At 61.7% G+C, this 16,954-nt stretch overlaps 3 protein-coding genes across 4 annotated transcripts; all 3 read right to left on the bottom strand.

Annotated features, from left to right (window-relative positions):
• Nucleotides 1-1,478: 1,478 nt before the first annotated feature.
• Nucleotides 1,479-2,752, bottom strand: LOC116507827 (scavenger receptor class F member 1-like; the record flags this gene model as incomplete). Its single annotated transcript, XM_032216162.1, has 1 exon — nt 1,479-2,752. A coding segment is annotated over one exon (669 nt), but the record flags the coding sequence as incomplete, so codon positions are not given.
• A 597-nt stretch (nt 2,753-3,349) lies between these two features.
• Nucleotides 3,350-7,177, bottom strand: LOC116507826 (scavenger receptor class F member 1-like). Its single transcript, XM_032216161.1, has 10 exons — nt 7,041-7,177; nt 6,395-6,456; nt 6,057-6,158; nt 5,150-5,675; nt 4,803-5,024; nt 4,468-4,596; nt 4,284-4,387; nt 4,080-4,209; nt 3,819-3,943; nt 3,350-3,651 (listed from the first exon to the last, which is right to left on the bottom strand). The coding sequence occupies exons 1-10, from the start codon at nt 7,175-7,177 to the stop codon at nt 3,395-3,397; spliced, it is 1,794 nt and encodes a 597-aa protein (XP_032072052.1). The 3' UTR covers nt 3,350-3,394.
• A 1,072-nt stretch (nt 7,178-8,249) lies between these two features.
• Nucleotides 8,250-16,605, bottom strand: RILP (Rab interacting lysosomal protein). Of its 2 annotated transcripts, none has more exons than XM_032215757.1 (8): nt 16,271-16,605; nt 15,915-16,038; nt 14,478-14,599; nt 14,209-14,382; nt 13,484-13,644; nt 10,579-10,701; nt 9,591-9,701; nt 8,250-8,797 (listed from the first exon to the last, which is right to left on the bottom strand). In XM_032215757.1, exons 1-8 carry the CDS (start codon nt 16,508-16,510, stop codon nt 8,632-8,634), a joined length of 1,221 nt encoding a protein of 406 aa, XP_032071648.1. In that variant the 5' UTR covers nt 16,511-16,605; the 3' UTR covers nt 8,250-8,631. The 2 variants fall into 2 exon arrangements, with proteins under 2 accessions (XP_032071648.1, XP_032071649.1); XM_032215758.1 differs by having other exon boundaries at nt 16,403-16,604.
• Between the last annotated feature and the right edge of the window lie 349 nt (nt 16,606-16,954).

The following is a 16,954-nucleotide window of genomic DNA, read 5'->3' as shown; positions in this document are numbered from 1 at the left end:
GAGACCCTCAACAAGCCGGCGTCGCTTCTTTTCTCCCGGCGGAACTCTTGAGTCCGAGCCTTCAGACCCGCTCTGGATCGTGGCCGGCGCCGGGCGCGTATGTCGGCCTTCGCCCGGGAGGCCACTGCTCTGGAGGCCGCCGGTGAACTGAAGCTCCGCGGAGTCGCGGAGCCAGAATCGCATCGGCCCGCCAGACGGTTCCGACCGAGTCCCGAGCGGCGTCTTTGGTCCCCGCCCGGCGCCGCTGAGCTCTCATTCCCGGGGAAGGGCAAGAAGCCCCCGTGGGGGGCAAGGAAAAGAGCTTCTCCCGGGCGTCCCCCAGGACGACCCCTTCCCCGCAGTTGCCGCCGCCTGAAAGAGACGGGCCAAGGGTGGGTAGAAGGGCGTCGGGCGCCTCTTGGAGGAAGAGGCTCCCGCGGTCGCCGGTCAACCCATGGAGGCTACCGGAGCTTTGCCGCTGCTCCTTCGAGGGTCTCTGAGCAAAGGCCTCCATCCGGACGGGGCTCGTGGCCTCCGGCACGCAAGGAGAGCTGCCCTCGGATCCGCTCCCCGGCTGCCCGACTCCCACGGGCGATCGCGGTAAACAAAGAGCTCCTCTTTCCCGGCTGGGCTGGGGGGAAAGGCCGGCCGGTCCATCCCTTCGCAGGGAATCTTCGGCTCAGCCATGTTCTCAGCCCGAGCGGCTGGTCCCAGGAGGCCACCCCTCTGCCCGGGGCTTGGCCACCCGGTTGCCTTGCCCGCCTGTGCTTCAGTCTGACGGGGGGACCAACCAAGTCGTCCCCCCCCCCCGCCCAATGTTCACAGTCCCACCTGCATGACGGTAGCCCCCCCCCCGGCGTTTGTGCCCTCCGGGAGGCTTTTTTTAGGCAAACCTGGGGGGGGGAGGAGCACGGTGGGACTTGCATCTGAGCGGCCTGAGGGAGCCCAGAGCTTTGGAAGTGTTGACCAGCATCCAGAATGTCTTGGGAGGAGGACATGAAGTGCCCGACACCCGGCCCGTGGTTGCGATTGCAAAGCCAGGCAACAAATCACAACTGGGCTCTGGTGTGTTTATTCAACCCCCCTTGAAGGATTACAGGAAGCTGAGATAACATCCAGAGGCAAAAGCACCACCCCCACTTTGGAGGACCCAGCAGGGGTGAGGACTTTTCCGCCAAAGAGGGGAGGTGGGCTGGGGGTGCAAAGGCTGCTCTGAAGAAAGCTCAGGTCTGGCTTTTTAATCAGGGACCTTCCTGGCCCCCAAGAGCTGAGGGGGGGGGGCTGAAACGCAGGTCTTAGGCGGGCATCCCGATCGTTTGTGTTTTGGCAGAAGCAACTGGCATGCTTCACGGTCGGGGTTCAGCGTGTCCTATGGGCCCAGAAGGCTGCACTAAGTAATCCAAGGTTTGGTGAACCCACGGCTGCCAGAGTCCAACGAGGAAACCGGCCAGGAAGAAGCAACTGGGGTTTAGTAAAGCTAGAATCACTTTAATCCCAATTCAGATTGATTCCACACAGTGAATACAGTCTTAACTCTCGTTCGTCCTTTTGATGGGTGTTTCCTTGAGGCTCCACTGGCTCTTCCGGGTCTTGCCAAGGGAGGTTTCGGTGCCCCTTCAGCCTCTACAGATACAGCTTCTGCCCAAGACCGCCCCCTGCTGCTCACTACTGGCAGCTCCCCAGACCCTTTCTAGAAAAAGAGCCCAACTGTGGGCAGCAAGGGTGGCAGCAGGTGCCCGCAGTTCCAGGCTACTTGCCTTACCAGGGCAATGCGGCGACTGAGATACCCAAAAAGCAGCACCTACCCAGATGCCAGACTGTTGCCACCGACTTTTCTGAGCGGAAGGGCTCCGCGGGGCATCAGGCAACCACAGGCAGCGCTTCCAGTGGCGAGGGACGCCTCCAAAAGGACAGAAGGCGAGGGGCCCAATCCCTTCCAGGGCACGGCAGGATTGGCCTCCTCCACGCGGAACCCCTTGAAGCTTCGCTTCCCCTCCCTTGTCTCTGGGGGGGTGGGGGATGCTGGACACAGCGAGGCTCCTGGGGCAAACCCTCCTGGGGCAGGGCACGTTTGCTTCCCTGGCTGTGCCCCTACAGGAGGGTCTCACGGCTCCAGGCTGCCACTGCTCCCTCCACCCTCCTCCCCCTGCTGGTCAGGAGCCAGCAGGCCTTCACCTTCAGCCATGCTGGGCTCCTTCTCTGGGACCAGCTTCCTGGAGGTGCCCTTCCCAGCATCCCTCTGCAGACTTCTTGGCCAGGCAGCCTCCTCCTGCCCACTCCCCTGAGGCCTTTGGGCAGCTGGAGGGGGGTCTTCACTGCCACTTCTGGCTTGGCCCACGGTCACATAAATGGTGGTGATGCTGGGCTCATGGCCACCAGCTTCCGCAGCAGCTGCGCCCGGTGCCTCCGCGCCAGCCCAGCTCCTGTGGCTGCTGGAAGGGTGGCCTCCAGGGGGCCGGCCATTATCCTCCCAGGGAGCTGGTGCCACTTCCTCGTCGCAGCTTCTGCCCGGGGCGTGGCATGAGGCCCCCGTGGGGTGGTCGGCCTCCAGAGGAGCAGCTCCTTGGGCTGAGCTGTCAGAGGCCGTTGGCTTCCGGGTAGGGTTGAGGGCCTCTGGGGGGGCCCTGGGGCTCTGAGGGCCAAAGTGGGTCCCTTCTGCAAAGGAGACGGAGGGCCGCTTGCCCTTGGCGATGCTGGAGGTGCGAGGGATGGCGAAGGGCGAGGGGTACAAGGCTGCTGTCCTGGGGAGAAGGCTGCCCTCTGGCAAGGCTGAAAAGGCAGAGGAGGGGATTTAAGAAAAGAAGAAGACTGGGCTGGGGTCACCCTAGCAGGGCACTAACACAATGCAGTCTCTGCACCCCAAGCAGGCGTGGTGGGGCAAGGGGTACGGTGGAGCAGGCCCCCTGGGGGCCTCACCCCGCCGTACCAGGAGGTCACGGCACGCCTGCAGCCGAGTCTCACCTGCACATTACCTGCAAGCAGTGCCTTCCCTTCAGGGCTGAGCCAAGGCGACAGCAGCCGTTCCCCTCGGCTACCCACCACCAGGAGGAAGAAGGGGGGTGATTTCCACCTACGCTCCACAGCACCCGAAGGCAGGACAAGAAGCAACAGATGGAAACTAACCAAGCAGAGAAGCAGCCGGGAACTAAGGAGGAATTTCCTGACTGTGAGGACAATTAACCGGTGGAACTGCTTCCCTCCAGAAGTTGTGGGTGCTCCAACAACTTCTCCAACATGGAGCCTTTTAAGAAGAGATTGGGCAGCCATTGGTCTGAAATGGTATAGGGCCTCCTGCTTGTGCAGGGGGTTGGACTAGAAGACCTCCAAGGGTCCTTCCAGCTCTGTTATTCTCTTCGCAGGCTCCCTTGTACCCAAGGGGTCGGCAGCGAAACCTGAGTGGGACACTCGGGGATTGCTAAAACTGCTTTGCTCTGGGCAAGCGGTGATGGCAAGATTGATGTGGGGTTACTGGGGAGGGGACCCTGCCTCTCCCCCCACTCACACTCCTACCTTCACTGGGAGGGAGAGCAGACTGAGGCCCTTCGCGGCCCCCCGTTTCTTCATTGACTCCCTCGGAGGAGGAGGAGCCAAAGGAGCCGTCCGAGGGCCAGGCCGCGGACGTTTGTTCGATGAAACTGGGGTTGAAGGGGACCTCTGGGTCTCGGTGGGCGACTGGAGGAGGACAAGCATCGGAGCACGGCTATCAGGCCCAGCCCTTCTCACCGCAGGCCCTGCCCCTCAGCTGCCCTCAGCTGCTAGGACAGCAGGCAGGCAGGCAGGCAGGGGCCACAGAAAGGCAGGCCCCTTTGTGCTGGCGCTCCTTGGGGGCAGATGCTCACCTATCACCCGTGGAAGCTTTGAGCCCCCTGGTGAGAAGCAGGGCAAGCTGGAAGGGAGGCTGGGCAGCCTGGCCATTAGGCGGTGCTTCGCTGGAAGGAAGAGATCCTGCTCGGCCCCTGGTGCCCTAGGAAAGAGGGGGAGCTCAGACCGGGAAGACCCCCTTTTCCCCTCTCCGGGCCTTCTCCAGCTGGTCAGGTCTGCTCAAACCATCCGGGGGGGCCCAGCCAAAGAGAGTCGGTTCTGGGGGGGGGGGCTCTCACCTGAATGCAGAGGCTGCCGCACGGCAGGGATGGCGGCGGTGGCGGCAGCAGCAGCAGCAGCAGCAGAGGCCCAGCAGGAGCAGAAGGGGCCCCAGGATGCCTGCGAGGAGGGCCCCCTGGCCTTGGACCTCTGGGAGAGGGAGGGAGGGAGGAGTCAGCGAGGAAAGCCCCCTCCCCAGGGGAGGCCAGGGAAGGCAGACTCACCCCAGGGGCAGTCTCCGGAGACAGGGTGGCACCGTCCCCCTGCACAGGGGCAGGCCGCAGAGCAGTTGGGGCCATGGAAGGCTTCCGGGCACGTCTGGTTGCAGCTGCAAAGGTAGCAGAGAGAAAATGAGGTGGGGGGGACTGCGGGCAGCGGGGCATCACTGCAGCCACCCCACCTCCTTACCTGCTTCCCCAGAAGCCAGGCTGGCAGAGGCAGGTCCCAGAGGCAGGATCACAGCTCCCGTGGAAGCAGTCGGGGCAAGAGGACTGGCAGCCCTCTCCGAAGGAGCCGGGGGGACAGGGGGCCTCACACCTGCATCAAAGCCATGGAGGGCTTGAGGGGCAGAAGCGAGAAGGGGACAGGGCCCCCTCTGGGGCAGGAGGGGATTCCCCACTGGCCTCCCCCCTCCCACAGCTCTGCAAAGCTGCCCTTGCTTGCTCCCCTCCCTCCCTGTTTCTGGCAGCCGGAAGGACCACGGCTGCTGCTGCTGCTGGTGCAGAGGAGCTCAAGAGCCCCACCTGGCCCCCATGAATCCTGCCTCGCAGTTCCGGCATCGTCCTGTCTGCGGTTGGCAAGCCTCTCCTTGGAGACAGTGGCGGGGGCACAGCTGGGTGCAGTTCTCTCCATACAGCCCCGAAGGACACGGCTGCCTGCAGTGGGTCCCGTTCCAGCCGGGGTCGCAGGCCAGGCAGGCCCCCTCCGTGGGGGAGCAGGGCTCTCGGTTCCTGCAGTGGCCGCAGCTGCAGGGGCAGGGGAGAAAGGGCGCAGGCGAGTGGGCACCCTGGCAGTCCAGCGCTCAGCTTCGCGGCTCTTCCCTTGGCCTCTCAGTGGGCAAAGGGCACTCCCAGAGTCACAGGCTCCTCACCTATGGGCACACTGGGGTCCATAGGTCCCCTCAGGGCAGGGCTCTGTGCAGGTGGGGCCCCTGAAGCCAGCGTCACAGGTGCAGCGTCCATCCTGAGGGGAGCACAGGCCGTGCACACACTGGCAAAAGTGCTGGCAGGCCACCCCCCACCTTCCTGCCATACATTCGCATCGGCCGGACTCCTGGGCGCAAGGCGATCCGCTGCAGCTGCAGAGAGAGGCACATCGCCTGCCCCACCAGCCTCGACGGCAGAGGCAGCGGCCAGTGGCCGGGTCACAGTGGGAGCCCGAGAGATTGCACTGGCACTGCCTTCGACAGTCAGGGGCCCACCAGCCTGGATCACACCGGCAGCTGCCTGTGATGGGGTGGCAGTGGCCTCGCTGCCCACACAGGCAGGCCGACTGGCAGAGCGGCCCCCACCAGCCCTGGTGGCAGCTGCACTCTCCGCTGGATGGATGGCACCTGCCCTGGGGGTGGCAGCGGCAATTCTGCTTGCAGTCTGGACCCCAGAACTGCTCCGGACACCCTGAAAGAGAAGCACGGGCCATCGCAAAGCCTGGGCCAGGCCCGTTCGCCCACCGCAGGACTGGCCGGAAGCAGAGTCTGCACCAGGAGCCCAGCCAGGGACCCCAGGGCCCTTCCAGGTGCCAACCTTAGGAGCGCTTTCCTGCTCAGGCAGGCAGAGGGGATCAGGAGGGAAGCCAGCTCACGGCCAGGGCGGGGAAGGCAGGGCTCCTTCGGGATGGGGTCAGGGGTCCCTGGTGGTCCCAGCAGAGAGCTGGTGGGTGAGGGGTTCTCCAACTGGCCGGGAAAGCCACGGGAAAACGGGTGAATCCGTGGTCGCCTAACGGCCCCCTCAGAATTGGGGGAGCGGTTTCTTGCTCTCCCCCAACTGGGCGGTACTCACGGGCGCTGCAGTTGGCCCCGAAGAAGCCCGGGCGGCAGCGGCAGACAGCCGGGCGAACGCAGATCTCCCGCTCCTGGCAGGCGTCGGCGCCCAAGCAGAGGGCTGTGAGGAAAGGGGGGGGGGGCGAAGTGAGGTGACCGAAGGGGGCGCAAAGCATCAGCACAGCCGCCGTCGTTGTCAGCCCGCAGCGGCCCATCCTGCAGCTCTGCCCCGCCTTTGGCGTTGCCGGGGCAGAAGGAACCGCGTCCGGCCTGGGTCCCTGCCTGGCCCTTGCCCTCCGTCCCATTCCTGGCGGTGGGTGTGCCAGCAGGAGGCCCCTCGCACGGAGAGCCACTCACCCAGCGGGCACTCGGGCCCCACTTGCTTCCATCCCGGGCAGCAGACGAGGGCGGGCGGCAGACTGGCGGGAGAGAGGCCGCCCTTAGCCAGAGCGAGAGGGAACCCAACCTTGCTCACAACTGCCCGGCCCACCGGCCCCCACGCGCACCCGGACCGTCCTCGGCGGAGCCACCCGCCTCCTCCCTTCAGATGCTGCGGAACCCTTCCGAGTCCCCCGGAGCCAAGCGCTGCCGAGCCCGCGAGCCGAGCAGGATCGTCCAGGGCGCTCCTAGGCGAAGAGGCACTCCGGGACTCTTGGCCGGGAAGAGGAACGAGGCTCAAACGGCCCCAACAAGCACCGGGGGCGGGGTGGGCTCCGCCGTGCTGCCACCTCGAGTCCCAGCTTTCCCGGCCGGTGCGAGCACGGGAAGTCCGCTGGGGCCTCGGGCGGAGAATGGGCGGAAAGGGAAAGCGCGGCCGAGGGCCGGGAGAGAGTCTCGGACGGCAGACGAAGGCCGAAAGGAAGCCCCTCCAGGAGCCCCGCCGGCGCCCTCCGGCCCCTGGAACCAGCGGAAGCCCCCGTCGGAGCTGCCCTGCCCGGCAGAGCGGAGCACACAGGCAACCGGCTGAGGGAAGCGGGGCGGGACGGCTCTCTCCCCCTCTTACCTATCTTCCGCCGCGCACACGTGCTTTCCCCCCAGCTCCAGCTCCGGGGAGCCGCGCCCGGGCTCCGGCAGGCTCAGCAGCAGCAGCAGCAGCAGCAGCAGCAGCGGCGGCGGCGGAGGAACCCAACGGCGCTCCATCGTCCCGGGGGCCCGGCTGGGAGAAGTCGGCGGCCGCGACCCTCAGCGCAGAAGCGCCTCCCGCCCATTTCCTGCGGCTCTTCCTGAGGAAGCCGGCCGGGCAGAGGAGGAAGGGGGCCAAGGAGCATCGTCGCCCGAGAGGCTCGGCAGTGTCTCGGGCCCCAGCCTCGCCAGCCCCTCCCGGACTCTCGGGCGGCTGGAGAGACCCGCAGGGAAGCTCTAGGAGCCCCCCCCCCCCCCCGCACAAGGCAACCTCCCGCCTAGCTGACCGGGTTGGGGGGGGGGGCTTTTTTGTCTCATGTATTCTGGCAGAACTCCAGGCTGAGACCCCCCCCCCCCTCCCAGCATTCACAGGCCCCAAAGGCTTCAAGGCAGAGTGTCCAGGGATGCCCACTGAACCCGGATTGGCTGGATAGGCTGGGGCCCAAGGGAGCAGGGGCAGCAGCTGTCAAAACCCCAGAAGAGAACTTTTTTTTTTCTTAGAGTAATTTATTTATATGCCGCCCTTTTCCCTGGGGGGACTCAGGGCGGTTTACAACTCGAAAAGGGGGGGAAACAAACAATTAACACATGAGACAGTACATCATTAAAAGCACAACATTCATACTATTCGGGTGGGTTACAGTCTTTAACCCCAGGCCTGACGGGATAGCCAGATTTTAAGGGCTGTGCGGAAGGTCTGGAGGGTGGTGATTTGATTTGGTTTCAAGCTAAAGAACTTTGTGTGCTTCAGATGCCCGATCAGATGCCCCCTTCCACGGCTCCCCCCCCCTCCCCTGAGCAGGAGCCTCCACCCCCAGGGAAGGGGGAGGGAGGGGCACCAGGAGTTGGGTCTTGAGGGGCTGTTCCAAGGGGCTCCCAGCTTCTCCCCACCACCTTTCCCCCCAGAAGGAAGGGGTGCTTTATCCACCGTTAAGATTTGCATGAAAGGCTAGTTTTGAGTGGCATATGGCAATTGGTGGGAGGGTGGCATCAATAGTGGGGTAGGACATCCTGCCCTGCTGCCTCCCTCTGCTTCAGAAATGGGGGGGGGGATTTCTGCTTCCTCCCAAGGAGGCTCTTCATTCCCACGTGCACGTTTTCCATTTTATTGTCCTTATTGTTTTGGTGTTAAATGTTAAGGTTGCACACTCGCTGCCCATCCTGGAAGACTGCAGGCACAGGACAGGGTACAACTCTTGCTCCAGGGAGCTCCCAGAAGGCACAACCTTGTGTGGAGGGAGGGCCAGGTAGAAGGTGCCCAGGACAGAGGTCAGGCAGCCAGTTCTGGGCACAGCGCTCGCAAGGCAGGTTCTGGCTGCCCTCTGCACAGGGAGCAGCCTCGTTGGAGGGGGCAAGGGGTCTGGGAGGGCAAGGCCCCCAGGCTTGCCCTGGCAAAGCCGGGCCAGCGATTCCCCAAAGCATCTCTCCTGGAGCCCAGAAGGGCGGAGCTGCCAGTCCAGCAGTGTCCAGGCTCAAGTAAGTGGGGAAGCTGGGCCTGGGGAAGAAGAGCTCCCGGTGGGCCTTTCTTCCCTCTGCTCTTCTCCTGGGCCCACATCTTCTGCGTTGATGATCTCCCAGGTTCCAGGCCTGCTTTCCGGGGAGCTGGGCTGGGAGGTTCTGCGATACCACTGGTTGAAGCTGGGAGGGGAGAGACACAGAGGAGACGCCTGAGGACGGAGAGCAAGAACATTTCTCTGGCTGCCCCTGCAATTCTCGCAGAGGAGCTGCTGGAGCAGGGACTGGCCTTGCTGTGGGGAGAGCTACACACTGAGAAGAGATACGGTCAACGCCCCCCAGGCCCCTTGGCGTCCCAAGCCAACTCAGGAAGCCTTGTCTAGTGGGAAAGTTGCTGGCAGGAGATGGTGAGTTCCAGTCCTGCCTGAGGCACGAAAGGCAGCTGGGTGACTTTAGGCCAGTCACCCTCTCTCAGCCCAGCCTGCCCCACAGTCTGGTTGTTTGGGAGGGGGGAATGAGAGGAGGAAGGAGTGCAGAATTCACCACTTTGAGTTACTTATAAACAAACATAAATGCAAAAGAGGGGCTCTCTCACTGGGAAACTCAGAGATCCTGTGATCTCAATCCGGAGTTCCTGAGGCTGGGAGGAAAGAAAAGGGGCCTGGCACTTATTGGGGTCATGCAGAATTTAGGGAGTTCACCAAGGGCCAAAATGCTCCCCTCCCCGGAGTCTGGCTAATGAGGGGCGGCTAACCTTGAACTCCGCCAGGAAACTTCCAGGAAACCCCCGGCCTTTAGGCTGGCAAAGAAACACCACCCAACCTCCCTGCTTCGGCCTTACGCCAAAAGCTGCAGCTTCCCTGGGAGGGGTTCCCAGAAAAGCCCCCCAGGGGCAGTGGTCTGCTTGCTTCCCCTTGTCCCCAGAGAGATTCCCTCCCAACCCAGCAACCGCCCCCTTCTGTCCAGCCAGACTCACAAGCTCTTGATCCTGGACTCGGGCAGGGGGCTATCGGTGCAGTCAGAGCCAGGAGAGCCTATTGGCCACCCCTCCCCTTCCTCCTCTTCTTCCTCTTCCTCTTCCTCCTCCCTGAAATAGAGCAGAAGAGAGCAGGCATTGCAGAGACCTCCGGGAGCTGTGCGAGTGAGTGAGTGTGAGTGCGGGTGTGCAAGAGCAGAGACTGAAATGCCCCGGGCGGGGGGTGGGGGGCATTTCCTTGGAGGGCTGCCACTGTTAGAGCCTCTGGACCATCTGATGAGATGAACGGCTACAGTTCACATCTTTCTCCCGGTAGTTTTGCTCCCTGGTTAATGAATCTCTTCCTCAACTGGCTGCTTTCCTTCTCTTTCCCTTCCTGAACCTCAGGAGAAGAAGTCGCGGCACTTACAGACTACTGAAGGATGCCCACGTCTGATGAAGCGGCCCCTTTCCATGGAAGTGTGTTACCACGCCAGGTTGCTTCTAAGTGCCGTAAGAACCACGTTGGAGAAAGTATTCGGGGTGTGCTCACTTCTGCTGAATCCGATTGGCTGCCTCCGCCCTCCCCACGCTCTTTTGGAGAACCTGCCTTGGGTGGCTGCACAACAAACACGGCCCCACCTTCCCCTCAAGGCAGGGAGCTACAGCGCACCAGCCTCACCTCTGTACCTGCCAAGGGTTTGGAGCCGGCCATAAAGAGGTGGGTTTATAAAGGTGAGTCAGCACAAGGGCCAAATGTCAGGGGAAGCCATTTTTCTCTCTTTCTCTCTCTTCAGCCAGAGGCGGGGGGGGGGAATGAATAAATCCCCTTTCCTCTCCCCAGGTGTACAAGAGGCCAGGTCCCACTTGCTTCTGTCCAGGCCAAAGGGAGCTGGGCTGCCAGGTTCTTTGTGGCTAGAGGGTTGTTGGGGACCACACACTTCCCAGAGAGGAAGGGAGTGAGAAAGAGAGGGGGGTGAATGATGCCTGGGGAGGACAAGAGACCCACCTGCCCGCTGACGACTCCTCTGTGCCCAGCATCTTGGCCCAGATCTTCTTGCGCTGCTTCTTGATGGCGGTTTTCACTGCATGCAGGAGGAGGGCAGGGACTCGCTCCCCTTTAAGCAGCTCCCTGAGGGCAGACGCAGCAGCTCAGACTCAGGAGTGGTGGTGGTGGGGGGGAAGGAAATACCTGCGAGGGGATCCAGGTGTCCTAGTGGACGACCACTTCAATGTGAGCCAGCCGTGTGCAACAGCTGCCCAAAAAGGCCAATGGAGCCCTGGGCGGCATCAACCGGGGGGGGATGGAATCACAGCCACGTGAAGCCTTGATCCTGCTTTGCAAGGAGGCCTTGGCAGGGCCGGGATATTGAATCCCATGTTGGTCACAGGCTAAACATGAGCCGAGAGCAAAAGGAGCCGCTGCTCTCCTCTCCCTTCTGCACTGGTCAGCTTGCACTTAGAATACGCCCGACAGATCTGGGCACCATATTTTGGGGAGCTGGGTGGAAAAAGACAACGGACAGTGGCAGAATAACAGGTTTGGATGGGACCTTGGAGATCTTCTAGTCCAACCCCTCTCAAGCAGGAGACCCTAGACCCGTGATGGCGAACCTATGGCACGCACACCACAGGTGGCACATGGAGCCATTTGCCAGGGCACGCCAGGCTTGCCCTGTCGGCCTTCTTTTGAGGTCATTTTTCGCCCTCCGGAGGCTTTAGGAGCTTCCCTGTAGCCTCCGGAGCGCGGAAAGCTGGCCCTACGGGCAAACCGGAAGTTCGGGAATTAAAGTTAGGATTAGGGCAACCCAATCATAATAAAATAATGTTTCTGTATAAGATTTTTTTAAAATGATGCAATGATTTCATTAGTGAGCTCAGAAACGAAACTGCTTGTAAATTATATTTTAGCTCAAAAGAAGTTAATGAAAAGTAGTTTTATGGGATGCAAAAAGTCAGGAATTGTAAAAAAAAGTTGATTACATAGAATTTCCTACCTGTAGAGACGTACAAGGCTCAGCATACGCCAATGTTCAAAATTCAAACGCAGTTTTCTGGCTAAGTGTTTTAACCCCATTTTTAAAGATAATCAGATTCCTGAAGCAAATGTCATTTGCTTGTTTCCTAAGCTTTTTAAAAGCTTCTTATATTGGAGGCTCAGGGGGACTATGTTAATTATTCCCCCTCGCCCAGGGACATAAGCTCCTTTCACTCCTTCCTCTAACTTCAAACCAACTTGGTTTTTTGGAGACTACCTAAACTCGGGGTGACATGATAGCAGGATTCCAATGTCAAAGGGCTGCCACAAAGAAGGGGGGGGTTCCACCTATTCTCCAAAGCACCTGAAGGCAGGACAAGAAGCAACAGATGGAAACTAATCAAGGAGAGAAGCAAGCGGGAACTAAGGAGGCGCTCCAACACTGGAGGCTTTTAAGAAGACACTGGACGGCCACTTGTCTGAAATGATCTAGAGCAGTGTTTCTCAACCTTGGCAACTTGAAGATGTCCGGACTTCAACTCCCAGAATTCCCCAGCCAACGAATGCTGGCTGGGGAATTCTGGGAGTTGAAGTCCGGACATCTTCAAGTTGCCAAGGTTGAGAAACACTGTCCTAGACACTTCAAATGTTCCTCAATCCTTGCATAGGAAGGAATTTTATGCAAACTTTCATATTCTAGAGCAGTGTTTCTCAACCTTGGCAACTTGAAGATGTCCGGACTTCAACTCCCAGAATTCCCCAGCCAACGAATGCTGGCTGGGGAATTCTGGGAGTTGAAGTCCGGACATCTTCAAGTTGCCAAGGTTGAGAAACACTGTCCTAGACACTTCAAATGTTCCTCAATCCTTGCATAGGAAGGAATTTTATGCAAACTTTCATATTCTAGAGCAGTGTTTCTCAACCTTGGCAACTTGAAGATGTCCAGACTTCAACTCCCAGAATTCCCCAGCCAGCGAATGCTGGCTGGGGAATTCTGGGAGTTGAAGTCCGGACATCTTCAAGTTGCCAAGGTTGAGAAACACTGCTCTAGAGTACCATGCTTAAGCAGGAGATTGGACTAGAAGATCTCCCAGGTCCCTTCCATCTGTCTCCAGGTGAGTTGGTAGGCTTGGCCTCCGGCTCCCTGGGCAGGTGAGCAAGGCCAAGCCTCATGGGGAAGGAGCCAAGGGGCCGTGCCTGGGACCAGCTCCGGACACCACAGAAGGAGCCTGGCAAACTGGAGAAACTTCCTGGGGAAAAGAAAGCCACGAGGAGACATGGCAGCCACCTTCAAGCACCAAATGGCCACCAGGTAGATGACCAGTCTGAATTTTCCAGGCTGGTTGCCGAAGGCGAGGAAGAAATTAGGGTTTAAATTAGGAGTGTTTTGGTGGAAAGGGCTTCCGAACACTAAGCGCTCTTTAAACAGCTTGGGGGCTGGAGGTGTTTAAAGAGAGGCTGGACAGGTGTCCCTTGGGGGGGGGCAGCGGAGGACAGGCAAAAAACCCACTGCTTTTCCAATGGGTGAAAAGTAAAAGATGATGACAGCAGCACTGCAGGATAAGGCGAAGGACCACAGATGTTGTGGTCTTCAGAAGAACTTATTATTTCCTTTATTTCAACAGCCACCCATCCCAACAATCCGCTCTCCAGGGCCAGAAGCTTTCTGACGGGGACAAGCTGACTCTTGGCAGGAGACTCCAAAGAAGAGGGACGGTCCCGGGGTTGGTACCACCCCGTATTTTCTGCAGGGCTGGACACCCCCCCCCCCCGGCCCATATAGAGACCCCTGCAGCAGCTACTCCATCAGAAGACGAACGTGGGCCTCCCTACCAGAATCAGTCCAGCTCTCCTGCAGCAAAGGCAGTTGTGGGGCTGCCATGGGTCCGTCAGGAGAGAAGCTCCCCCCACTTCATACCCAGGGAGACCGACTGACCGCTGGTAGTAGGCCAACTCCTCCTCCACCAAGAAGAGGCTGGTCTTGAGCTCGTTGCGTTCTTGAAGGATCTGTTCCAGCTCTTCCTTCGAGAAGCTGCGCCGGTCAGGGGGGTGTTCTGGGGGGACTGTAGCCCCTCCCACATCCCCCTCCTCCCGTTCCTAAGGAAAGATGGGGTTCATTTACATTGCCTTGCTCTGTGAGCCACCCAGGTCAGTCCGAAGTCATGCCCAAAACCATGAATAAAAGGAAGCTGGTGGGTGGCCACCTGCTTGTGGGCACCACCTCCCCCTTTCGCCTGGAAAGCGCCCAGGCTGGACTCGGGGTGCCATCAGCCTCATGCTCCCCAGCGGGATGCCCCTCCAGCGCTCCCCCCATCCCAAGGCGACTTGGAGCCCAGCTTAGGAGGACAAAAGGTGCCGTAGGGAGGCACTGCGATGGCCTTGGAGAAGCCGTCCAGAAGGCCTCAAGTGGGGCAGAAGCTCAGCAAGGCCAGGCATGCAGGGCAGCCTTAGGAAAAGGCTCAGCTGGCCCTCCCCGACTCCCTGGGGTCTTCCTGTGGAGTCGGTTTCTAATCTGGTCTGCCTCGTACGGTTGGCAGCGCCCTCTGTGGTGGTCCACAGGGCTCTTGTGCATCCAGAGGGAGGAGGGGGTCGAGGAGGCCATGGCCCCTCCAGGTTGCCCTGAGCCCTCTTTGCCCTCCCTCCAGGCGCTGTCCCTCTCACCGTGGGGCTGCCAGTCCTGGCGGGCTCCGCTGCTCTGCCACGCCTTTCCGCTTCCCAGAGGGCCTCCGCCTCCCCCTTCCTCTCCAGGGCGCTCCTGAGCTGGACCTGCACCGCAGCCAGCTTCCGGCGCAGGTTCTCGTTCATGGTCATGAAGCGGCTGAGCTGCTCCTGCAGCTGCAAAGACAGAGCCACAACGGCCCTCAGCAACTGGGGGAGGTGGAAGGCCCCCCGCCCTGGCTTCCCCTCCGTCTGGACCCGCTGGCACTCACAGCCTCCGTGTCGCAGGCCTTGCGCTGGATCTCGTGGTCCTGGGCACGGATCTTGTCCCGCTGACGGTCCACCACCTCCTTCAGCTGCAGCATCAGCTCCCGCTCTTGGCGCCCGGGGCCGTCTGGGGTGGGACAGAAAACGGCTTTGTGGCATCCCTTTGGCTTTGCCATCACTTGGCTGAGCTTTGGGCCGAAGGAACCTCGCAAGGCTGATGCCCATTCGCAGCACTCACGGGCAGGAGAAGGTGCCTCTCATGCGGGAAGTAAGCAGCAAAGGGAGACCTTGAAGGAGGCTCAAGCCGCAGCAGGCAGGATGCCCACGGACATCGGGTGCCCTGGCAGCATCTCCTGCTCCTCTGGCACATGGGGGCTCCGAGGGACAATGCCAGGGACCCACCCTGGCAGCCACTTAGCTCTTCAGCTACTTTCCCAATCAAGAGTTACCCGATGACAGCATTCAAGGTGCATTTACTTGTTTAATTGTTTATGTTCCTTCAGACCTGTAAGCTCCCAATGACGCTGCGTAGCTCCCACAAACTGGGACATTGTAATAAAACCAATTAAACAGCCGATGGAAGACAAAAGATGGCAAGAACTGAGAAAGCCCACTGATCTGCACAGAAAGCTCCATGGGAAACCTGCAGGTGGAATTATTCACATCACCTGACAGGCCCTGAGCTTCAGAGCCCTCTGGGGCGAGTTTAACCCCCTCCCTTGGGAAGAGTCGGCCAAAGGAGGAGGGGCCCCCCCTCCTCCCTGCCAGGGAGTGGCATCCTGAAAGGCAGCAGCGCCAGGCTATGCTGGGCACCCAACAAGGCTCACGCCTGCCTTTCCTCTCCGGAGGCCCAGATTTCATTACTGGCTGAGCTGCAACTCCTGATGCATAGCTGGAAACTTCGGGTGATGAAGGGAGCCTCCCTCTGCTTCTCTCCAGTCCAGCTTGGCTCCGGATGCTCTCCTGGCCCATCCAGCCACGGAGCCTGGAGCAGGGCCGCACAAGGGAGACCACCGGGAGGCTGCTGCCCTCCCCAGACAGGACAACACCAGGCCTGATGACTTAAGCAACCAGGCTAGAATTGCGGAACACCCCGCCCCCTCCAGAGAGGCCTGTTGTACAAATGCAGCTGCTCTCTCCGCCTCACAAGCACGCACGCGCGCACACACACACACAAACACGCACGCACCCGTGGAATCGCTCACTGCAGCCATGCAAGCTAAGCGAGGTCTGTTAAAGGGCACCCCATGCCCCCCCACCCGCCCCCCCCCCCGGCCGGCGCTTCACAGGACCAAAACAAGGAAGTCGCCCAAACGGCCGCTGAGTCCCCGCAGCTCAAAGTCCAAGCGGGGCGAAGCAGCAGGTGGGTGCGCAGAGAAAGCTCCGGCAGAAGCGGCAGGGCAGCGGCCAGGGCTCTCCAGGAAAGCCCCCCCCCCGCTCACCTTCCTGGGCTTGGCCCCCCGCCAGGCGGCTCAAGGCGCGCTGCTGCTCCTCTTCCAGCTGGGCCAGCCGGCTCTGGAGGCGCCGCTCCCGCTGCAGGGCTTCGGCCAGCCGCTGCTCCGCCACCTGCCGAGGGAAGAAGCGCACGGCTCGCTTCGACCTGCGCCAAGCGCTCCGCAGCCGGCGGCGCAGGGGAGGCGCGGGCCAGCCGGGATGGGGACGCAGACTCGGGCCCCCCGATCTCCCGCCCCCCTCCGCCCAAGCCGCCACCGGGGAGGGCGCGCAATGGGGCCGCCCGTGCCCGGCCGCGGGGAAACGCCGGAGCCTTCCCGGCCGGGGAGCGCGCTGCCCTTCGCACCTGCCGCGAATCCTCTGCGGCGGCGGCGGCGGCACCGGGCGCTTCCTCGTCCGACGACGCTCCCAGCAGCGGTTCGGGAGCCCCGCCGAGCCCGCCCGCCGCCAGCGTCTCCAGCAACTCCAGGAGCCTCACCACCTGCGCGACCAGCCCGGCCAGGGCGGCCGTCCCGAAGTCCTCCGAGAGCCGCTGTAGCTCTGAGCCCAGCGCGGCCGCCAGGCGGTACACGTAGGCCGCCTCCATCCGCCCCGCCGCCGCGCTCCGGTTCCGGACAGGCGACGGCGGCGCTGCCCCAGCGCGCCCCAACGGCGACTGCGCTCGGGCGGCAGAAGAGGCGGCGCCGCCCCGCCTTCCACCTCCTCGCTCGCCCCGCCTCGCTCGCCCGCGCCCGGAGAGGCGTCCCTGGCAGGACTCGGCCTACAGCTGGCCCAGCCGCTCGGCGGGGGACGCCCCGAAGCTGCCTCCGGCCGCTGTCCAGGCGCGCGGAAGGCGGGTGGCGCTGAAGCCGATTCCCCGCGCCAGAAGCAGCGCAGGGGGCTCGGAAAGAGCGGGCGGGACGGCCGGCCTGCGTGTGTCGCCGCTTTCCCTTCGGAGGGGAAGCGAAAGTGGTCCTTTCCCTCGGGGAGGGGCTCCAGCCCAGGTTCCCCCCCCCGCCCGCCCCAGTCCTCGTGCAGGCTGGTTGGCCTC

The sequence above is a fragment of the Thamnophis elegans genome, chromosome 4 (assembly GCF_009769535.1).
Source record: "Thamnophis elegans isolate rThaEle1 chromosome 4, rThaEle1.pri, whole genome shotgun sequence".
In the NCBI taxonomy this organism is placed as follows: domain Eukaryota; kingdom Metazoa; phylum Chordata; class Lepidosauria; order Squamata; family Colubridae; genus Thamnophis; species Thamnophis elegans.
This window is presented reverse-complemented; position numbering and strand designations above follow the sequence as displayed.